This window comes from Sminthopsis crassicaudata, chromosome 1 (genome assembly GCF_048593235.1).
Source record: "Sminthopsis crassicaudata isolate SCR6 chromosome 1, ASM4859323v1, whole genome shotgun sequence".
Classification (NCBI taxonomy): domain Eukaryota; kingdom Metazoa; phylum Chordata; class Mammalia; order Dasyuromorphia; family Dasyuridae; genus Sminthopsis; species Sminthopsis crassicaudata.
The window spans coordinates 698,191,098-698,211,957 of NC_133617.1; the positions used below are offsets into that span (position 1 = coordinate 698,191,098).

At 48.3% G+C, this 20,860-nt stretch overlaps 1 protein-coding gene across 1 annotated transcript in view; it reads right to left on the reverse strand.

Moving 5' to 3' along the window:
* PLXNA1 (plexin A1) overlaps positions 1-20,860 on the reverse strand; it is a gene marked incomplete in the record, with an annotated part of 256,809 nt that overhangs the window by 90,718 nt on the left and 145,231 nt on the right. Inside the window, 2 exon segments of the mRNA XM_074283782.1 lie at positions 4,158-4,358; positions 14,279-14,393. Coding sequence (XP_074139883.1) covers positions 4,158-4,358; positions 14,279-14,393 — 316 coding nt within the window.

Consider the following 20,860-nt stretch of genomic DNA (forward strand, 5'->3'; position numbering starts at 1 on the left):
GCAATGTAGTTTTGAGCAACTATTTTTGTCTTTATTACAAAGACAGGTTCAAGGGGTTTGGTTAGGAAATCTATATGTGGAAATGGCCATGGATGTTTTTTTTAAACACAAACATAAATATCAATACAATTTTTAATAACAGTGTTCTTGAATGTATTTCATTTCCTCACCCAAACTCCTTCCAGGTCTGAGCATAAAATCCCTAGAAATAAGGGCCTTGGAGGCGGGCATAAAGGCATGAAGCCTTTCCGAGATGAAAACACCAGAGATTTGCCAGGAAACCGCCAGGATAGGAGCAACGTCTCCTGGCACCAAAAGCTCCTTCTCAGGTCAGGGTCCCGCCATCTCACCACGGAGGGGGCTCCCTCCCCAACACGTTGATAAGGCAGTGCAAGCTGTCTTGGGCTCAGAAGCTGAACGCCTTGCCCACAGTCAGACAAGAGCAAGGATCAGGAAGCAGCAGAGGGAAGAACTCCGTGCACGTCTTGCTACAAGCCGGTACAGCCCAGCTAGCCACCACACAGGCATCCCAGCCAAGATAGGCCCTGAGCTACCAGCGCTCTCTGAAGGCACTCAGGATCAAGGAGCTCTTACCTCCCCCCTTCAGGGTAATTCCCCCCGGACCCTGCACTGGAACGTTGGAGCAACGACACTGGTGATGGTGTAGCCCCGGCCTCCGGCAGAGCAGCTTTCCCAGAAGGACCAAAGAGACAGGATTTTCTGTTTTAGCCTTTGTTTTCCAAAGCTCAAGAAACCCAGATCTCTGATTTACACTCGAACAGGAAAGGTGTTAGCCTGCTATCAATAAACATTTGCTGACCTAAATGACTAAATAATTGATCATAAAGAAGTACTAAGTACTTTGTATCTCATTAGAAAAGCATCTGTAGTGTGGACTTAGCCAGCAGGGGGTTCCTAACTTTTCCCCCTGCTATTCACTGGCCTGCTTTATTAAGTGTGCATACTTCTAGCTAAAAAAAGTGGGAATATCGAGGTAAACCCATATTTAATGATGGGCTGGCTTCCCCCTTAATCATTCCCCTCCAACTAAAAGAAGTTATTGTGAAAACAAGGGTATTTCACTCTCCCTGAATGCACTGCCCGGGTCTTAAGGACAAAAATAAAATCAAGGGTTCTAGAATCAACACAAACAGAGCTGATTCTCATTTTACAGAGGGAGAAACTGAGGTTCCAGCTTGCTCCAAAGTCCTGTGCTCAGTGGATGACAGCAAGAACCAGGATCTCCTGCTTTCTGGGGGAATCTTTTCCTTAGAAGACCCCACTTTAGGAGGTGGAGAGGCTGGGAAGAGAGCCTCCAGACACAGGAATCAGTCCCCTAAAGCAAGGAGACTTAAGTCTCATGGCATCCAATATGGCGCCCACTCGCAAGCTCAGTCTCACCCACTCTATTTTCCCGGACTCAGCCACGGAACCCCAGAAGCAGAGACTGGTTCAGGGACTTCGCTGGGACAGGTAAGAAGACTCCTTTAGAAGGCTATAGGGGAGCCCCTCCTCTGCCCCAGAGCCCCCCAGAATGCTGCCACACAAGCAGCGGCAAAGGCGGGACGGGAATCCAAGATTTCCCGCCTCCAGACCAAGTCTCCTCAAGCCTCTCTGTGCCCGAGAAGTAAAACAGTCACACTGTATAGCCAAGTCACTCTGCGGCCCCGCAGGGCCTTCCCTACAGACCTGGGCCCGGCTCTGGGAGCCCACACTGCCTGTCCCTGGGCTCCTAAGTCAAGTTCTGTCTCCAGAAAGGCTGCGTTCCACTCCCTCAGCTTGCAATCAGTGCGGGTGAATAGCTGCATGACGATGGGATAATTAGAGCCAATCTGGTGGCCCAGGAGGGAGCCCAGCGCAGAGCTCATCGCAGCCACTTTACTCTCTGGATGACTGTGGGCAAAAGCAACTTGTTCTCTCTGAGACTCAGTCTCCTCATTGGTGAATTGCAGGGGGCCAAGCTCAATAGCCTCTGAGACCCCTCCTGGCCCAAAAATCTGTGATCTCTGACCCCTTGTTTCTCCTTTGTAAAATGCAGGGGCTGGACTCGATGGCCTCTAAAGTCCCTCTGGCTGGCCAAGTGTGCAGCACCCATGAAAGCATGGAAGGGAGAGAGAGAGAGAGGAAAAGCAGACACACTGCCCCTCCTTGCTCTTATTCTAGCTCATAAAGAATCTCCAATGGTGGAGAATTGTCCTGTTCTCTCTTCCCTTTCCCTAAGATCAGGAAATCAAGATTTGTCCCCCTTGTTTTTTCGTTGTGCTCCCGCCTTCACTTGCATGCCCCAAGGGGCTCCCCTCCTTCATTTCTGGGTCCAGCCTTCCTATACAAGCTAGCCATTTAGGTTTTGGGTCATCCCTGCCTCCAGCTGGTGCTCAATGAGCAGGAAAGTTGGGGTACTTTGGTCCTCAGTCCCTTGGCAGAGTCCCTGGAACAGACCAGAGCATTCACCTCAAGGGGAAGCAAAAGCCTAAAGCTCAGATACGCTGTCCCCAAAGGAAGATGGAAGCCCTCCGACTGGGGCCCCGCTGGCCCAGATTCTGACAGGTTCTCCTAACCTTTGATGTGTGCTTGCAGCTCCCCTGCTAACTACTGGAACACTCCAAGGGGGTCTCACTTGACCACAAACTTCCAGATGCAAAACCAGTTTTAGAACCTAGGTCTCCGGGTTCCCAGAAGGCCGCTGTTTTCCATTCCACCCCATTTTGAGCTTGCTGGGACTCAGGACTCAGAATCTAATTGGGAAGAACTCCCAGGGTCGTCGGAGCAAGAACCTTCTCTAAAGTGTCCATGAGTCACCCAGCCTCTGCCTGAGAGCTCAGGGGAGAAAGGCCTCGAGCCCAAATCTCCACCCCCCCCCCCCAGCCCATTCCTCTCCAAGCTGAACCAAGCGAGTCCTTCTCCCACACAGCAGCTCTTCCAACACTGTTGTCTCCTCAGAGTCCACCCATGACCAAGGTCAGCATGAGTCCTATTCACTGACAGAGTCTATTCAGTCCCCTGGCCATCCTCAGGTTGTCACAGATCATGAGACCCAGGGATGGGTCAGACCTCAGCCCTCGGAGGGATCCCGGGGGCTTCTGGGTTGACCTGGGTAAGGGGCCTCCAAAGGCCGGGCACCCCGGCAAACAGCCATCTCCCAAAGGAGCTCGTGGCCATTTGGCCGAGGGCCTGGGCATTCATAAACCACCAACACAACACACTTCACAAACGCAACGAAAGCACACAGGACGCGCTCACCGCCCACCCGGCAGCACACAAAGGAGGCCACAACCAAGATGCCCAGGGACACAAAGAGCCAGGAATGCTAGAGCTGGGGCTGCAGCTGGGACAGAGGGAGGGAGGAGAGGGCCTTTATGGGGTAGGAAATGGAACGTACCTATTATACTTGTAATGTGCTCACAGTTTCAGAGGCACCTTCCCGGCTAATGAAAATTTAAGAATATATTTTCCATCGTTATGTTGAAAGGTTAAATGATCGTGTTTGGTCTATTAAAGATGGAAAAGCAGGGGGAAATTTGGAAAGTCTTCAGAAGACACTGCTCTTTGTTACTCCAAATGCCAAAGCAATTTTTAAAAAAGTAAATGTTTTAGAAAAGCCCCCACCTCCTCCATGAGAAAGGTTTGTGACATCCTTTCCCTCCTGTGGACTGCCCCCAAAATGGCCTTTGTTCCCCATAAGCATGAGGATGGAGGGGAACAGGACGCAGCCCTAAGCCACAAACTCTGGGGCACGTCCTCCCCCTGACCGGCCACCCTCAGGGCTAGGGCCACCCGAGAAATCTTCCCCTGGGTGTGTGGCCCCAGGGCAAATGAGCATCCTCAGGCCAGGAGAAGAGAAACCTCCTGAGGCAGGAGGGTCACAAAAGACTACCAGACCGGGAGGGACCAGCTGGGCAAGTCACTGAACCTTTCTCGGCCTCCCAGGCCCATAAGGACCTGCGGGAAGATCCGCCCAATCAAGTCCTTAGAAAGCCTCTTCTTCCCAGGGCCCCCCCCCCCCCTCCGAGCCCCTCCACCCACGCTGCCCGCTTGGGGCCAGGCCGGTCCAGCCAGAGCGCCCCCTGCGGGGACCCAGCCCCACGGACGCCCAGCTCGGCCCCCCGGGATCAGGGCTCCGTCCCCCGGCTCGGGCAGAGCGGGGCGGGCTCACTCACCGACGTGTTCTGGCACTGGATGCTGGTGCTGTTGAAGCGCAGGGCGGTGACGCGGGCCGGGCTGCCGGGGATGTGGAAGATGCACTCGTAGTTGCGCTGGCCCGACTGCGGCTGGGGCAGGTTCTTGGCTGTGAGCGTGATGGGCTTCACCACGCCCACCGGCACATAGATCTGCGTGGACGGCAGGATCTGAGGGCAGTCCTGGGGAGCAAAGAGAAAGGGGTTCAGCGAGTGGCCTCTGGGGCGCTGGGAGGGGCCTGCATCCGACCCATGCATTTTATAGCTGGGGAAACTGAGGCTCGCAACATAACATGGCTTGCCAGGGTCACTGAGCTAGAATAAAGGAGGCCAGCTCCAGAGCGTTAAAGGAGACTTCAAATGCATAACAACCCAAGCCCCTGGCTTACAGATTAGGAAACTGAGGCTCAGAGGGGCTTTGCTAAGGTCCTGGGACTCTGCTAATGACAAGTCCAGGGTCGCAGGCTTTCTGACCCCAAATCCGACACAGCCTTTCTCTGCTCGGTCCCAGAAGAAAGAACAAGAGGTGACAGCGAGAGAGTCAGAAGTGGAAGGGATCTCAGAGATCATCTGGTAAAACCCCCTGCCCATTTTAAAGATGAATAAACAGAGGCCCACATTCTCCCAAAGGCTGACTTGCTGCGCTGGCTTCAGGTTTGGATCCCAGGAGGTCTGAGCATCCTGGTCCCTACCCCCAAAGTGCCCAAATCATGAAACAATAAAGACCTGTCACAAAACCCTCATTAAGAAATTAAAAGTAAATTTTCAAAAAATGTACAAGTTGATTATTTTACAGATGAGGACATTGAAATCTCGTAAGGTCAAGAATTCAGGCGGGATGAGCTACTCTAGATGCTGAGATCTGGATTCTAATCCTGACACTTCTAGGGGCTGTCGATTACCTCACCTCAGTGGGTCTCAGTTTCCTCATTTGTAAGAGAGAGCTTGAACCAGACCCCAGACTCGGGGGTGGAAGGGGCCTTAGAGGACCGGCTTCCGAGAGTGTGGGTCACAACCCCTTATGGGCTCTTGTACCTGGGAGCTGTGAAATTGTGTTTGATTATCAGGGAATGTTTGATTTGCATGACTATTTTATACAACTATGCAGTTATATAAATTGTATATATAGGATATGATTATAATACTATAAAAGTAACTATATTTATAAAACTACATGTAATGTAATAATAACATAAAAGTAACTATATATAGATGTTATGTAAACTACATAATATGATATATGTTATAATCGGGTCACAGGTGGAAAAAGTTGAAGAAGCCTTGATTTAGACTAAGCTCCTCATTTTACATATGAGAAAACTTGAGGCCCACAAGGGTTAATTAGCATGTCTGAGTCCACAGGGGAATGAGAGTTGGGATTCGAATCCAGGTCCAGATCCAGCAGACTTTGTGATGCTGCCCCAGGGGCCCCACATCCCTCTGAGCTCCCGCTGCCACGGCCCTGGTACATCACGGGAGCTGCCAGGGGCTGGATGGGGACAGCTGGCCAATAACGAGGGTCTTCGTTGCGGAACAGAGAGGGGACCAGCTGAGGTTTGGGGGTGATGGAGAAATCAGGGACCAGGCTTGGGGGGGGTCTCTGGAGTGAAGGCGGGGAAGGGCAGCTGCTTCAAGGCCAGGGAAGTGGGGAGAGAACAGAAATAGCCCGGAGTCGGGCAGAAAAACAGCTCCGGGTCTCTGGGGTCAGCCCCTTGGGCAACAGGAGCCTGATGCAACCCGCTCTGCCTGCTTGCAGGGCCCGAGGTGGCCGGGGAATACAGGCCACGGAGCCGAGTCCCCAAGAGCCACCGCCTTTAAATAGAGAGAATTAATAACCTGTTTGGAAAGCCAGCCCAACCGCGAGGCTCCCCGGGGAAGGCGTCTCCGACCCGGGTCCCGAGGGCCCCGACTGCATGGGAGACCTGAGACAAGTTTACTTTTTCTGCCACAGCGGGAAAGCTAATTCTGGGAAGAGTCACCAAGGCACTGACAGGCGGCCCCATCTGCCTCCTTCCCAGGCCTGGGGACAACTCCCAGGCTGCCCTGGGCCATCCCCCCCCAGTCCCGGGACGCTGGGATGGGTCTCGAGAACCAGCGGCTCCTTCTCCAAGTTCTTGCCCCACGGCGGCCATCACCACCCAGGGCCCGGCCCGGGAGAGGCTCTCCTCCCGCCAGGGGTCAGCTTTCTCCTGGTAAGCCCCTCTCTGCTGCCCCCACCCCCGCTGCCAGCTGTCTCCATGGCTTTCCCCTGGGTGCTGCCATCCTTCCACCAGCGACGGGCCCCATTCCCACTCGTCCATCACAGGGGGGCGAGACATCCCTCTGCTCGTCCTCCTGGATGCATCTCCACAGACAGCTCTCCCATCATGGCCACCGCCTCCTGGGCCGAGGGTTACCCCCTGAGCCCCACCTCCATGTCACCCACATGTCTCAGGTTCTCCCTAACTCTGGCCTCCTGTGGGGTCTTTGGGGCGCACCCCTCACGAGGAGGCCCAGTCAAGAACTGCACAGATGGCCCAAAACCCCGGGCTGAGAAACACCTTGCAATTTCTGAAATCCGGAGGCAAGCTGATGGAGCCCAGGGGCTCTGAGCTCCAATCCTATCTCAGACATTTACAAGCTCTGGGAGCCTCGCTCAGCCTCCAAACTCCTTCATCAAAGCATGAGGACAAGAGCCCCAAGCGCTCAGGGATGCTGGGAGCAGCGCGGTACCTACTGTTGTTCTAGCTTTATTAGCTACCCACACCTAAGGCTAATGGGGCCTCTCTGTGGCAGCCATTCACCTCCGCAAGGACCACCCCGGGCCTCCACGGGCTCAGGACTGGGCTGGAGTCGGGCCCGGAGAGTCGTCCTCAGACCCCCAACGCCTCAGCCCTTACCTCGTTCTCGGCCCTTCCACTGCTGGAGACTTGTCCCCCCCAAGAACCCGGAGTCTCCCCAGGAGCAGAGATCCTCGCTGCCCACTATTTCCCAACAGCACCAAGTTCAAAGTAAGCCATCAGGGAAGACTTGTTTAGTGGGGGGGGGGGGGGGGGGGCTGAAAAAATGATTGATTTGTTCAATGATTCAGTGAAGTTAGAGAGAACCTACTCTGGGCATAGGTGTGATGTTTCCGGGGGGAATCCAGATGTGCTTCCAGCTGTTGCTTAACTTCAGTGTTTATGCTACAAGGGTAGGGATCCACCTTTGCCCCACTGCTGTGTTGCCCAGTGGAGATAGGGGTGAGAAGCAAAAAAGAAGGCTCTCAGGGGGTGCCTTTTCTAGATGTTCCTTCTCTTGCCCCAAGGCAGGGAGGGGAACCCCAGAAACTCCCTCAATAATTGAGGAGTCCCCCCTTCTTCCATTCTGGCCCCCCCAAAGAAGAGACTTCTAGCAGAAGGGAAAACAGAACCTTATTCCCCTACAAAGAGGAGGCCCTCAGGTGCCTCCGTAAAGAATGATAAAGGAGCTGATTTTGTTTCTCAAGTTCAAACTGAACACCGGCTTCACCACGTATCCCCTCACAGGCCTTCTTCGTCCGTCTCCAGGTCCTCGTCCGCAGCATCCCCTTGGAATTAGGTTAGGGCCACGTCTCTAGTGAGCTTTAAAGTTGCAAAGTCACAAGTAGCTACAGTAAGCTATCCCCGGCGGTCATCCACGTGCCTGCTACACAGTAACGATAACAAATAAGCTGCTAAGGGATTGAGTTGAGAGGAGTTGTCATTCAAAACTCACTGATGAGGAAACGCGATCTCCTCGCTGAGGTCAGAGCAGAAGCATCATATACTTCACTCCTAGACAGGTAGGTGGCCGAATGGACAGCACTCTGGGCCTGGTCAGGAATATCTGAATTTAGACACTAAGTAGCTGGCTGACCTAGCCTCAGGTTCCTTATCTGTAAAGTGACCTAAGGATCAAATGAGATAATATCATGAAGCACTCAGCACAGTGCCTGGTACACAGAAGGTGCTAGATTAATGCTTATTCTCTTCCTTTCCAAGAAGTCTTCCCTGACAAATGCAGAGCTCCCCCAACTTTCCTCCCTCTGAATAGGAGTCATCATCAGAAATGCCTAATGAGCACATGGATTGTCTTGACAACTCCCAATGAAACTGAGTTTCCAAGGGTCAAAGAAAAGGGCTTCAGAGACCTAGGAATTATGTGGCTGAGCATACAGTTGGCAATTACTAAGTGCTTACTGCCTGCCTGACCCCCAGCTTTCTTCAGCAGAGGAGAAGTAAATTCCAAGCAGTCTCCAGGTCTAATGTTGCCTGTGTAAACAGAGCTCTGACCCTCGATGTCCCGAGGTCCCTTTTGGTGCTAAGGAGCCGTGAGGCGGGTACACAAGGGGTGCTTAGAGGCTGCCCAGACCCGGATTCTTCCCTTCCCCCTCCATGTAACAGAGCCACCGGGGCCCTGCTTCCGCTGGGCTCGGCCGGGCCGTCCGCAGTCACCAGCGGGACAGAGAACAGAGGCCATTGTCCACCTCCCGCCCTTGGGAGCACACACGGCGCGGCCGCGATCTCACCTCCCACTCCCCGCTCTCCAGCTCCTTTCTCCCGCCCGTCCCCGGGGACCTCCACTTCCTCCCGGCTGCATTCCACACACATCCCTCTTGGCCCCAGCTCCCCAACCCGCCCCACGCCCCCACTTCAAAACAGGAAGCACCTGGCTCTGCAAGATGGCCGCGGAGCGCCGGCCACCGAGACGCCCTGCTCCAACCTGCCGGCCCGGGCACCCCTCCAACCGCCCCGGAAAGGCAGGCCCTCCCCCGGGAGGGAAGGCCTGAGCCTCGTCTCCACCGGCACCTTCCCGCCCGGCCTGGCTAACGGCCTGTGGCCGGCAAAGCCGCGGCAGCCCGGGGCGGTGGGAGCCGCTCTCACTGACCCCTCCCTGCCGGGAGCGTAAACAGGTGGGCCTTGTGTCCGTGCGCCGTGCCAGGGTCCTCCGGGGTCCCTCGGGCCGTTCCCACCAGCCGGAAAAGCCTAAAAGGGGGAACTTCTCCTCCTGGCAAAAGCGGCCCCCAACACCCAGAGGCGCAGGGGCCTGGAGCCTGGAGAAAGCCTCGTCCACCTGTGCTCGGTACCGGCTCCTCTGTTAAACCATGAGGGGGGGCACGCGGCCCAGCGGGGTTCACCGACTTCCCCTGGGAATGGCGCCCCCAGCCCCCAGCCTTGCCGGCCTGACCGCCTCCAAGGCCCCCCCACAGTCCCGTTAAAAGAGACTGTCCGGCCCAGGGCGCTCCTGGGCTGCCCCAGCTGTTGGAGTAAAAAGAGCAGGGGGAGAGGGCGAGCCAGAGAGAGAGCCTTCGGTACCTAGTGGTGGTGGTAGTGATGGTAGTAGTACTAGGAGTGGTAGTAGTAGTAGGAGTGGTAGTAGTAGTAGTACTAGTAGTGCTGGTAGTAGTACTAGGAGTGGTAGTAGTAGTAGGAGTGGTAGTAGTAGTAGTACTAGTAGTGCTGGTAGTAGTACTAGGAGTGGTAGTAGTAGTAGGAGTGGTAGTAGTAGTAGTACTAGTAGTGCTGGTAGTAGTACTAGGAGTGGTAGTAGTAGTAGGAGTGGTAGTAGTAGTAGTACTAGTAGTGCTGGTAGTAGTACTAGGAGTGCTGGTAGTAGTACTAGGAGTGGTAGTAGTAGTAGGAGTGGTAGTAGTAGTAGTACTAGTAGTGCTGGTAGTAGTACTAGGAGTGCTGGTAGTAGTACTAGGAGTGCTGGTAGTAATAGTAGTAGTACTGGTAGTGGTAGTAATAGTAGTGGTGGTGGTAATAATACTGGTAGTGGTATTAGTACTAGGAGTGCTGGTAGTAGTACTAGTAGTGTTGGTAGTAGTACTAGGAGTGGTAGTAGTAGTAGTAGTACTGGTAGTGGTAGTAGTACTAGGAGTGCTGGTAGTGGTACTGGTAGTAATAGTAGTGGTGGTAATAATACTGGTAGTGGTAGTAGTACTAGTAGTGCTGGTAGTAGTACTAGGAGTGGTAGTAATAGTAGTAGTACTGGTAGTGGTAGTAGTACTAGGAGTGCTGGTAGTAGTACTAGGAGTGTTGGTAGTAGTAGAAGTGGTAGTAGTAGTAGTACTAGTAGTGCTGGTAGTAGTACTAGGAGTGCTGGTAGTAATAGTAGTAGTACTGGTAGTGGTAGTAATAGTAGTGGTGGTGGTAATAATACTGGTAGTGGTATTAGTACTAGGAGTGCTGGTAGTAGTACTAGTAGTGTTGGTAGTAGTACTAGGAGTGGTAGTAGTAGTAGGAGTGGTAGTAGTAGTAGTACTAGTAGTGCTGGTAGTAGTACTAGGAGTGCTGGTAGTAATAGTAGTAGTACTGGTAGTGGTAGTAATAGTAGTGGTGGTGGTAATAATACTGGTAGTGGTATTAGTACTAGGAGTGCTGGTAGTAGTACTAGTAGTGTTGGTAGTAGTACTAGGAGTGGTAGTAGTAGTAGTAGTACTGGTAGTGGTAGTAGTACTAGGAGTGCTGGTAGTGGTACTGGTAGTAATAGTAGTGGTGGTAATAATACTGGTAGTGGTAGTAGTACTAGTAGTGCTGGTAGTAGTACTAGGAGTGGTAGTAATAGTAGTAGTACTGGTAGTGGTAGTAGTACTAGGAGTGCTGGTAGTAGTACTAGGAGTGTTGGTAGTAATACTAGGAGTGGTAGTAATAGTAGTGGTGGTGGTAATAATACTGGTAGTGGTAGTAATACTAGGAGTGCTGGTAGTAGTACTAGGAGTGCTGGTAGTAGTACTAGGAGTGGTAGTAATAGTAGTAGTACTGGTAGTAGTACTAGGAGTGGTAGTAATAGTAGTGGTGGTGGTAATAATACTGGTAGTGGTAATAGTAGCGGGTAGTAGTGGTAGTAGTACTAGGAGTGCTGGTAGTAGTACTAGTAGTGTTGGTAGTAGTACTAAGAGTGCTGGTAGTAGTACTAGGAGTGCTGGTAGTAGTACTAGGAGTGGTAGTAATAGTAGTGGTGGTGGTAATAATACTGGTAGTGGTAGTAGTAGCGGGTAGTAGTGGTAGTAGTACTAGGAGTGCTGGTAGTAGTACTAGTAGTGTTGGTAGTAGTACTAGGAGTGCTGGTAGTAGTACTAGTAGTGTTGGTAGTAGTACTAGGAGTGCTGGTAGTAGTACTAGTAGTGTTGGTAGTAGTACTAAGAGTGCTGGTAGTAGTACTAGGAGTGCTGGTAGTAGTACTAGGAGTGGTAGTAATAGTAGTGGTGGTGGTAATAATACTGGTAGTGGTAGTAGTAGCGGGTAGTAGTGGTAGTAGTACTAGGAGTGCTGGTAGTAGTACTAGTAGTGTTGGTAGTAGTACTAGGAGTGCTGGTAGTAGTACTAGTAGTGTTGGTAGTAGTACTAGGAGTGCTGGTAGTAGTACTAGTAGTGTTGGTAGTAGTACTAAGAGTGCTGGTAGTAGTACTAGGAGTGCTGGTAGTAGTACTAGGAGTGGTAGTAATAGTAGTGGTGGTGGTAATAATACTGGTAGTGGTAGTAGTACTAGGAGTGCTGGTAGTAGTACTAGTAGTGTTGGTAGTAGTACTAGGAGTGCTGGTAGTAGTACTAGTAGTGTTGGTAGTAGTACTAGGAGTGCTGGTAGTAGTACTAGTAGTGTTGGTAGTAGTACTAGGAGTGCTGGTAGTAGTACTAGTAGTGTTGGTAGTAGTACTAAGAGTGCTGGTAGTAGTACTAGGAGTGCTGGTAGTAGTACTAGGAGTGGTGGTGGTAATAATACTGGTAGTGGTAGTAGTACTAGGAGTGCTGGTAGTAGTACTAGTAGTGTTGGTAGTAGTACTAGGAGTGCTGGTAGTAGTACTAGTAGTGTTGGTAGTAGTACTAGGAGTGCTGGTAGTAGTACTAGTAGTGTTGGTAGTAGTACTAAGAGTGCTGGTAGTAGTACTAGGAGTGCTGGTAGTAGTACTAGGAGTGGTAGTAATAGTAGTGGTGGTGGTAATAATACTGGTAGTGGTAGTAGTACTAGGAGTGCTGGTAATGGTACTGGTAGTGGAGGTGGTGGTGGGTAGTAGTGGTGACAGTGGTAGTGGCGGCGGGGGCAGGAGCACCCTTAGCACCGGTGGGCAGCGTGGAGGGACCACTTATGAAGTGCCCCGAGGCTTGACCGGCTCACTCTTGGAGGAGGCCGCCGGACGCAGTGACCGCGGGCTATCTTCCAGCTCGCCGCCCCGCCCCTCCGCTGCTAGTAAAGTCCCTTCCAGCGTTAAGATTCTATGATTCTAAGAAAAGCCACCAAGACATAAATAAAGTCGCTGCCTCACCCAGGCACCAAAATAATTACTACCTAATTACTATCAATTACAAAGCAGCACTTCAAATTACTCGGAGAACAGACAAGCGCTTTGCCAGTTAATCAAGCCGAGTTTGCTTGCCCCATAGGAAGCCATGGAAACGAGCCTCACTCCCGCTGCCGGCGCCCCAAAGAGCGGGCCGCAGGCTGGGCGAGCCCCGGGCTTCTCCCCAAGCCCAGTGACGGCCGGCTCTGTCAGCAGGCCACGTCGAGGGCCCGGATGCGCTCACGGTCTGCCACAGGTGGGCTGGGTTCCAGTCTTGGCTGGCCGAGTGGCCCTCCCCAGGCCTGCCCCTCTCTTTAAACGATGAGAGGCTCTGACCGCTGAGGTCCTTCTGTCCCAAATCTAAAATACGACCTCTGACCCAAGAAGCCGGTCTTTGCTGAGTGAGACGCTTCCTGCAAGCTCAAAAGGCTTCCAAGGGAGGGTCTACCATTTCCAATAACCCACGGAAGGTCCGAGGGTGATGCACAAAGCAAAAGGTGAGGTGACCTCCAGGGGCTCTCCTGAAGGGGCAGCCACTGGCATGTAAAACAAATGAGGGCAGGGAGCTCTTATCTCCTTCCCTGGGTCTAGTGTGAACCCTCGGGGAGCTCCAGCCATCACCCTCAGGGGGCAGTCGGCTTCTTGGGCCCCCTCCCAAGCCCTGGTGGGATGGGCTCCGACATGGCTCTGGTTGCAATCCCAGACCTGCTCAGGATAGGAAGGGTCGGGGCAGACTGGCTAGCACGGACTCTACCACAAAGGTGCTGAAGGGACTGGATTCACAACATAGCATCTATCCCCAACCATTCTACCAGGGAACAATGGCCAAAGCAACCAGGGGTATTTAACTTGGAGAAGACTCTGGGAGAACTTGAAGGTGCTCAGCTAGAAGCGAGGCAAAGAGGATGTGCTTTGTTCAGCCTGCCCCCAGGGAAAGGGCTTGGAACAATGGAAGAGAATAGAGAATTACTCCAAGAACACAGGGAGACTTGGGAGCAGCAAGGGAGGAAATGCAAGGGGAAATCCTCCTAAGGAGGAAAGTCAGTGGGAAGGGGGGGAGATGCTCAAGACTGGACTCATGTCCCCTCCTGGGATACTTTCAAACAGAGACTGAGACAGAAACATGGAGAGGGTAAAGGAGGGAGACAGAAGGAGTAGAGAGACACATAAAGTGAGAGACAAAGGGAGAGACTGAAAGAGAAAGGAAGATACCCAGATAAAAACGGGGAGAAAGATTAAGTGAAACAAAAGAGGGACAGAGATGGAAAGAGAAAGGGAGAGAGAAATGGAGAAACGGCAGGAGTCTCTGAGCAGCTTCGGATGCAGTAGGGGAAGGGTGAGGGCCAACAATGTTTAATCACATGAGCCTCTGCTGGCAGCAAGTTGAGAAGGCAGGAGACAATGAAAGTCTATTGTTCTCAAATTTTTTGCTGGGCCATAGAATGTTTGTCCCAGAAAAAAAATCTTAGACTACAGAAAGTTAAAGCAGAATGCAAGACCTGAAAGGATCTTAGAGCCTAGAACATACAACTTTCTGCACAGAGACACAGAATGCCAGACTGGGCCAGGAGCTTAGAACCCGGAACACAGGTTGGGAGCATCTGTGATACTTTGCGGTGGCAGATTGTCCACGTCTCCTGAGCCGGGACCACGTTTTCTCCCACTGTAGCTCATACAGAAGCATCAGGATGGCCAGGCTCAAATGACAGCTCAGGTACTTTTGTACTGGATAAGTTCCTCCCTTTTCCTGAGTTTCCTTCTTCATTAAGTGAAAAGGAGGGACCTTGATCCGCTTTGAACCTGTGCCCCTGGACAGACCGAGGAGGGGGAACAGCAGCCTTACCTCGGATACGTTGACCCGGCCTTCTTGGAAGGAGCAGTCGGCAGCGTTGTGGGTGCAGATGTGTCGGTACTTGCACCAGTGACAAGGGAAGGACCCGTTCACACAGGACAGGCAGCTGCAGAGAGAAGGAGAAGGCCACTAGGGTCAGTATCCTGGGACAACACCAGCCTCTGGGCCACCCTCTGCCTTCGGCCCGCTCCGCCATCACCCGGGGCACGCCAGCCAGCCCAGACCCCTACACCTCTCCACCATCACTCACGGCCCTCATGTTCACGTCTGACTCAGCTTCAGCACAAAGCTGCAGCAGAGAGCAAACTGGCTTTGGAGCCCAAAGCTCTGGGTTCAAGTCCTAAATTTGCTTTGTTTTCCCTGCAGCTCATTAAACCTCTCTGGACCTTAGTTTCCTCCTTTGCAAGAGAAGAGGTCAAAGGCAGATATACATATCTATCCTATACCCTGTTCTGGTTTAAATGTAATTTCCCAGGTAGGGGGTGGGGGTTTGGGGTGGCCAGGGAGTATCTCACATTAACCCACCCTAGCTCACATTCCCAAGATACTCAACCCTGAACTTTTCCCCATTGTACCAAAATGCTACTTTCTTCAATTAGAAAACAGAGAGGGTGATTTTTAAAGTTCAAACTCTGTTAGAATTAACATGTTTTATATTGGATTACTTGCTGTCTAGGGGAGGGAAGAATGGGAAAAAATTTTGGAACACAGGGTTTTGCAAGGGTGAATGCTGAAAATTATCTATGGATATGTTTTAAAAATAAAAAGCTTTAATAAAAAATGATCATAAAATTTGCAGAGAAAAAAAACAAAACAGTTTTTGAATATATTCTGATCTTGGAGTCATAAGACATTTTAAAATGTCTTCTTCTTAGAAGAAAAATAGAATTAACATGTTTTACAGAAAAGCACGAGAAGATGTCTAAGAACTGATGCAAAGAAAAATAAGAAAAACCAGGAAACTGCAATCTATAAAGTGACTACAATAATGCAACTAAAAAGAACAACACAGAAAGGGAAATTGAAGGCTATGTAACTATAATGATGAAGTCTGTCCTTTAAGAGGAAATGACCGTGTTCTTTCCTTTCTTTAAACAGGTGGGAGACTATGAGTATGGAATCCTACATATGTTCAGACTTGATTGGTTTTGCCAAACTGCTGCCCCCCTTTTTTTTAGTTTCTGTTGCAAGGGATGGCTCCCTGGGGAAGAATATATTTGGAAGGAAAGGAACATAAAAACAAAAAATACCCATTTACCATTTTTTAATGAATGTATGTGCTACTGTGCTTTCCAAATATATCACATTATATACTATTCTACACTCAAAAGTCTCTTCTAGTTCTGATGTGTTCTGTGCTATAGCATCTTCATAACATTAAATAGTACAAAGAATAACACAATGTTCTATATAGTGGTATATAAAAATCACTGACCAAAGCTCCCTTCCAGCTGACCTCCCTAACCCTAAGCATAAAGAACTAAACAACTGTCAGTGGGCATTATTATGGGTGCACTTCCAACTCTCCTAAGTGGGCTGAGTTGGGGGCTCTGACATGTTATTATGGAAAAGAGATGGGGGTGGTAATGGAAAACCAGCTCAGGCCAACGTGAGTCAAAATAAGAGGCTGTTCGAGTCAGGGTCAAAGCTCAGGCCTCCAAAGAAACCCCAGCCTGATTCACAAAGGGAACCAGGAGCAGACCCTGGAACTGGCCACCCCCAAGGACTGGGCTCCCTTTCTTTCTTGAACAATGGCCTATGTGGAGACCTCCCCCTCAAAGGCCGGTCCTCCCTCCTCCCCAATCCCAGCTCATATTCTCAATTAGCCACCCAATGGGGCTAAGGTTAGGAGGTCACAGTCAGATAGCCAGCCACCCACCTGAAACAGCTCCCCAAGCTGCCCAGGGCTGACCAAGCTGCCCAGAGCTGACCGAGCTGCCCAGGGCTGACCAAACTGCCCAGGACTGACGAAAATGCCCAGAGCTGACCAGGCCAGATAGGGGATATGAATACCAGGGAAGGCAAAAGCAGCTTGAATTATGGAACTATCCTATGATTATCTCCAGGATGGGAATCTAAAGACTGAGCAAAATAGACTCTGCCATCTCCTAGTGTTACAATCTGGGGGAATGAGGAAGGGGTCCAACGTGAGCCAAAAGTTCCTTGTATCACTAACTGTACAAAACTGCTCATCGAGTCCCTTCTGTGTATCTCTTCTTCAGTTCTAAGTGACGTGAGAAATACAAGAGAAAGGCAGGAAGGGGTACAGGGAAAAATTTCACCTCATACACTTATTTTCTGTGACCCTGAACTTTTAAGACACAACTTCTGTCTACCTCAGTTTCCTCATTTACATGATAATTTAATATTTATAAAGTACTTTGTAAACCTTAAAACTTTATATAATTGCTAGTAATTATTACTTCACTGCTGTTGTTGTTCAGTTGTTTCTGTCGGATTCTTTGGGACCCCATTTGGGGGTTTTCTTGGCACAGATACTGGAGCAGTTTGCCATTTCCTTCTCCAGCTCATTTTACAGAAGAGGAAACTGAGGCAGTCAGAATGAAGTGACTTGCCCAGGATCACACAGCTAGTAAGTGTCTGAGATAGATTTGAATTCAGGTTTTTAACCCGCCTTATAATAAAGTTATCTTTATTATTATTTATTAAAGAGGACTGGATTTCTAGGCAAAGCACCTAAATTTGGGGCAGGCTAAAATTCTGCTTGTGACAGGACGCTCAGGGCCTCATTCCATCTCCCACTGATCAGACTGGCAAAGATAACAAAAAAAAAAAAAGGAAAATGACAAATGGAGGAAGGGACTTTTGACAAGAGGCAGGAGCACTAGTACATTGTTGGTGGAACCATGAACTGTTTGGCCATTTTGGAACTATGTCTAAACTGGGCATATCCTTTTATCCAGCTATCTCACCACTTAGCCTATAATCCCAAAAAGATCAAAGGAAAGAGGAAAGGACCTATATGTACAAAAAGATTTATAACAGCCTTTTTTGTGGTAGCTGAAAATTGGAAGCAAAGGGGCTGTCTTCCTGGTGGGAAACGGCTAAACAAATTATGATATGTGAATATAATGGAATATTATTGGGCCATAAGAAATGACAAAGATGACAATTTCACAAGGAACTGGAAGGACCTATTTAGACTAATGCAAAACTAGGGGAACAATTTATAGAATGACAACAATATTATAGAGAAAAACAACTATTATAGAGAAAGATTTCAGAGGTCTGATCAATGAAGTGAGAACCCATAAGGCTGAAGAACTGAAGATAAAACACTCCGCGCCCCTCCTGTCAAAGAGGTGATGAACTTAAAAGGAAGAGGCAGATAGACACATTTAGACATGGCCAATGGGGACAACAGTTTCAGAGGACAACACATTTATTTTTGAAGGTTTAATTTTTGAAGGGGAGGGAGTTGTTGTTATCCAATGTTAGGAAGCACAAGAAGGGGCAGATTATAAATTCTCATGATATTAAACATTTATTTTAAAAAATGGAAAAAGTAAAATAAAACAGAGCCAGGACTGTGCATATTCTCAGGCTCCATTGATGTGCTGGCTAGTTTTACTGAACTTTTATTTCCTTTTTTTAATTCTGTGTTACAAGGGATTATTCTCTAGGGATGGGAGGTGGGAGGGATATTATTTGGAAATGAAGGTCATGTTAAAAACAAAAGATTTCAACACTTTTTTTAAAGGTCCCTTTGAGCTCTAAATTCAATGATTCTAGATAGGATAAAACTACCACCCAATCCCTCTCTCCGAATCTTCCCCTGACCCCTCCAGTCTAATTAGCTCTTTCTCTTTCAATGTCCCATCCCATTACTTTCTGTCTATACTACTCATCTGACAGTGTAGGAGGAAGCATCAAGATATGGGGGAGTGTGGGGGGGGAAGAGGGGAAAAGAACTGGTCCCAAGTCACCAGTCCGGACTTCATGGAAGCCTCTGCAATTTACCACCAGCACGATCAAGGGCTAATTTCTTAAACTCTCTTGGGCCTCAGTTTGTAAAGTATGGGAGCGAGATTAAGTCTGAGTTTTGCAGATCTGTGGTCCCATGATCCCATGACACTTTCTTACATACTTTACTTGATATGGTTAGGTAACTAATAATTACTGAAATTTGATTTATTAGGTAAATCAATATTTAGTTAATATTGGTTGGTATCATCAACCCATATGATAGGCTGAAGCTGATATGATTATAAGCTTCAAAAGAAAGCTGGGGAGTCATTGCTGGAGGTCAGTGGCTGGACAGGGTGATAAGAAACACAAAGGTGTTTGAAAAATTATCCATGCATATGTTTTGAAAATAAAAAAGCTGTAATAAAAAGAGAGACAGACAGACAGACAGATAGATAGATAGAGATAGATAAAAAGAAACACAAAGGTAGGAGGAGATGAAGAGGGAGAAAAGAGGCAGAAGGGGAAAATATTCCCCATCTGGGATCTGGAGAGAGCCATGGGGAGAGATGTGGAGGGACAGAAGGAACAGGGGAAAAATGACAAAGGGAGGCCAAAACGGAGCCTTCACTGTATTTCAGTCCCTAACACAGGATACCTGGATCCATCAGGAACTTGAATGAATCTTAACAAATGTTTGTTGACTTTTGACAGTTGTGCTTTTTAATTGATTATTTGATGATAATATAGTAGCATAATGACACAAGTACTTCTCTATCAAGTAACAAATTAGGGGATAGATAATTCTCTGTTTTAAGGCAGGGGAGTTCTTGGTCTTGCTCTGTGTGTGTCATAGACTCTTCTAGCAATCTGAGGAAGACTTCCCAGAAGGTTTTTTAAATGTATAAAATAAAATACAGAGGATGACAAAGGAAACAAATTATATTGAAAGTTGTCAAAATGTTATATGTGAATAGTTTGTATTTCAATGTACATAAATGTATATAATGTGTGTGTGTGTGTGTGTGTGTGTGTGTGTGTGTGTGTGTGTGTGTGATGTACATATAATGCATATACAATGTATATAAAGTTGTTCTGTCTGGCTTTTTTTAATGTCATAGATCTAGGTTAAAAATTCCTGGTCTTCACTATTTGACAAAATCTTCTGGGTAAATTAAAAAAAAGAGTATGGCAGAAATGAGACATACACCACATATCAAGATAAGGTCAAAATGGGAACGTGATTTAAGCATAGAGAGTGATATCATAGTTTGCCTGTCAGATCTATGGAGAAGGGAAGAATTTATGACCAAAGCTAGACAGAGAACATTAAGAGATATAAAATGGATAATTGTTATGGACCAGAAATAGAAACAAGGTACTAATGCTTATGTACTTAGTTCACACCTTTAAAGGAGTTCACACAGTAGAATTCAAACCTTTAGAGAGCATATATAAGGAGGAGTTCACAAGCCTCCAGAAACCCACAAGACCACTCTCTGGGAGGAGTCAGATTCATTCCCACTTCCACCTTTGTGCTGACTGGAGACATCGGGAGGAAAAGAGGCTGAAGCTGGCAGAGGCAAAGGACTAACAGCAAGCGCGCTCAGAACCAAGGAGAGAGATAGGCCTCTATTAAAGCTAATCGGGCCCCAGGAAAAGAGATAAGATTTTGGAAGAGACAATAAAGGATCTGGATTTTAATTCCTGGCTGCATTTGAGGTGATTATTGAAACTGAAATGAAACTAAGGTTGCCTCCAGAAGCCCTCCAAGAAACCTGCTCCCAGAGAACAATTATATTTTAGAGAAAAACAATACAGATAATTTTGATTATATTAAATTAAAAGGTTCTGCATAAACAAAACCAAAGCAACCAAGATTAGAAGGAAAGCAGAAATCTGGGGAAAATTATTTGTGCAAATGTTTCTGATAAACATCATTTCATCAATTTATCCTTTCTGATAAACAATCATTAAATTTATAAGAGAATGAGTTCATTCTCCAAATGATAAATCATCAAAGGATATGAATTGAAGTTTTCTGATGAAGAAATCAAAGTTATCTATACTCGTGAAAAAAATGTTCTAAAACATTTAAAGCAAACCAAATAAAAACAACTCTGAGGTACTCTCAGATTGGGTAATATGACAGAAAAGGAAATGATAAATGCTGAAAGGAATGTGGAAAAATTACAACACTAATGCATAGTTGGTAGGGTTGTGAACTGATCCAACCATTCTAAAGAGCAATTAGGAACTGTGCCCATAGCTATAAAACCACAAAACATACCTTTTGATTCAGCAATATGACCTCTAGGTCTGTAACCGAAAGAGATCATAAAGAAGGGAAAAGGCCATGTGCACCAAAAAATATTTAAAGCAGCTCTTTTTGTAGTGGCAAGGAATTGGAAATCGAGGGAATATCTGTCAATTAAAGAATGGCTAAACAAGTTATGATATATGAATGTAATGGAACATTATTGTGCTATGAAAAATGATGAGCAGGATGATTTCACAAACAACTGGAAAGACACAAACAAACTGATGCATAGTGAAGTCAAAGGAACCCAAGAGAACATCGTATAGAGTTAACAGCAACACTGTGCAATGATCAACTTCAGATTAATTCAGCTCTTCCCAAACTCT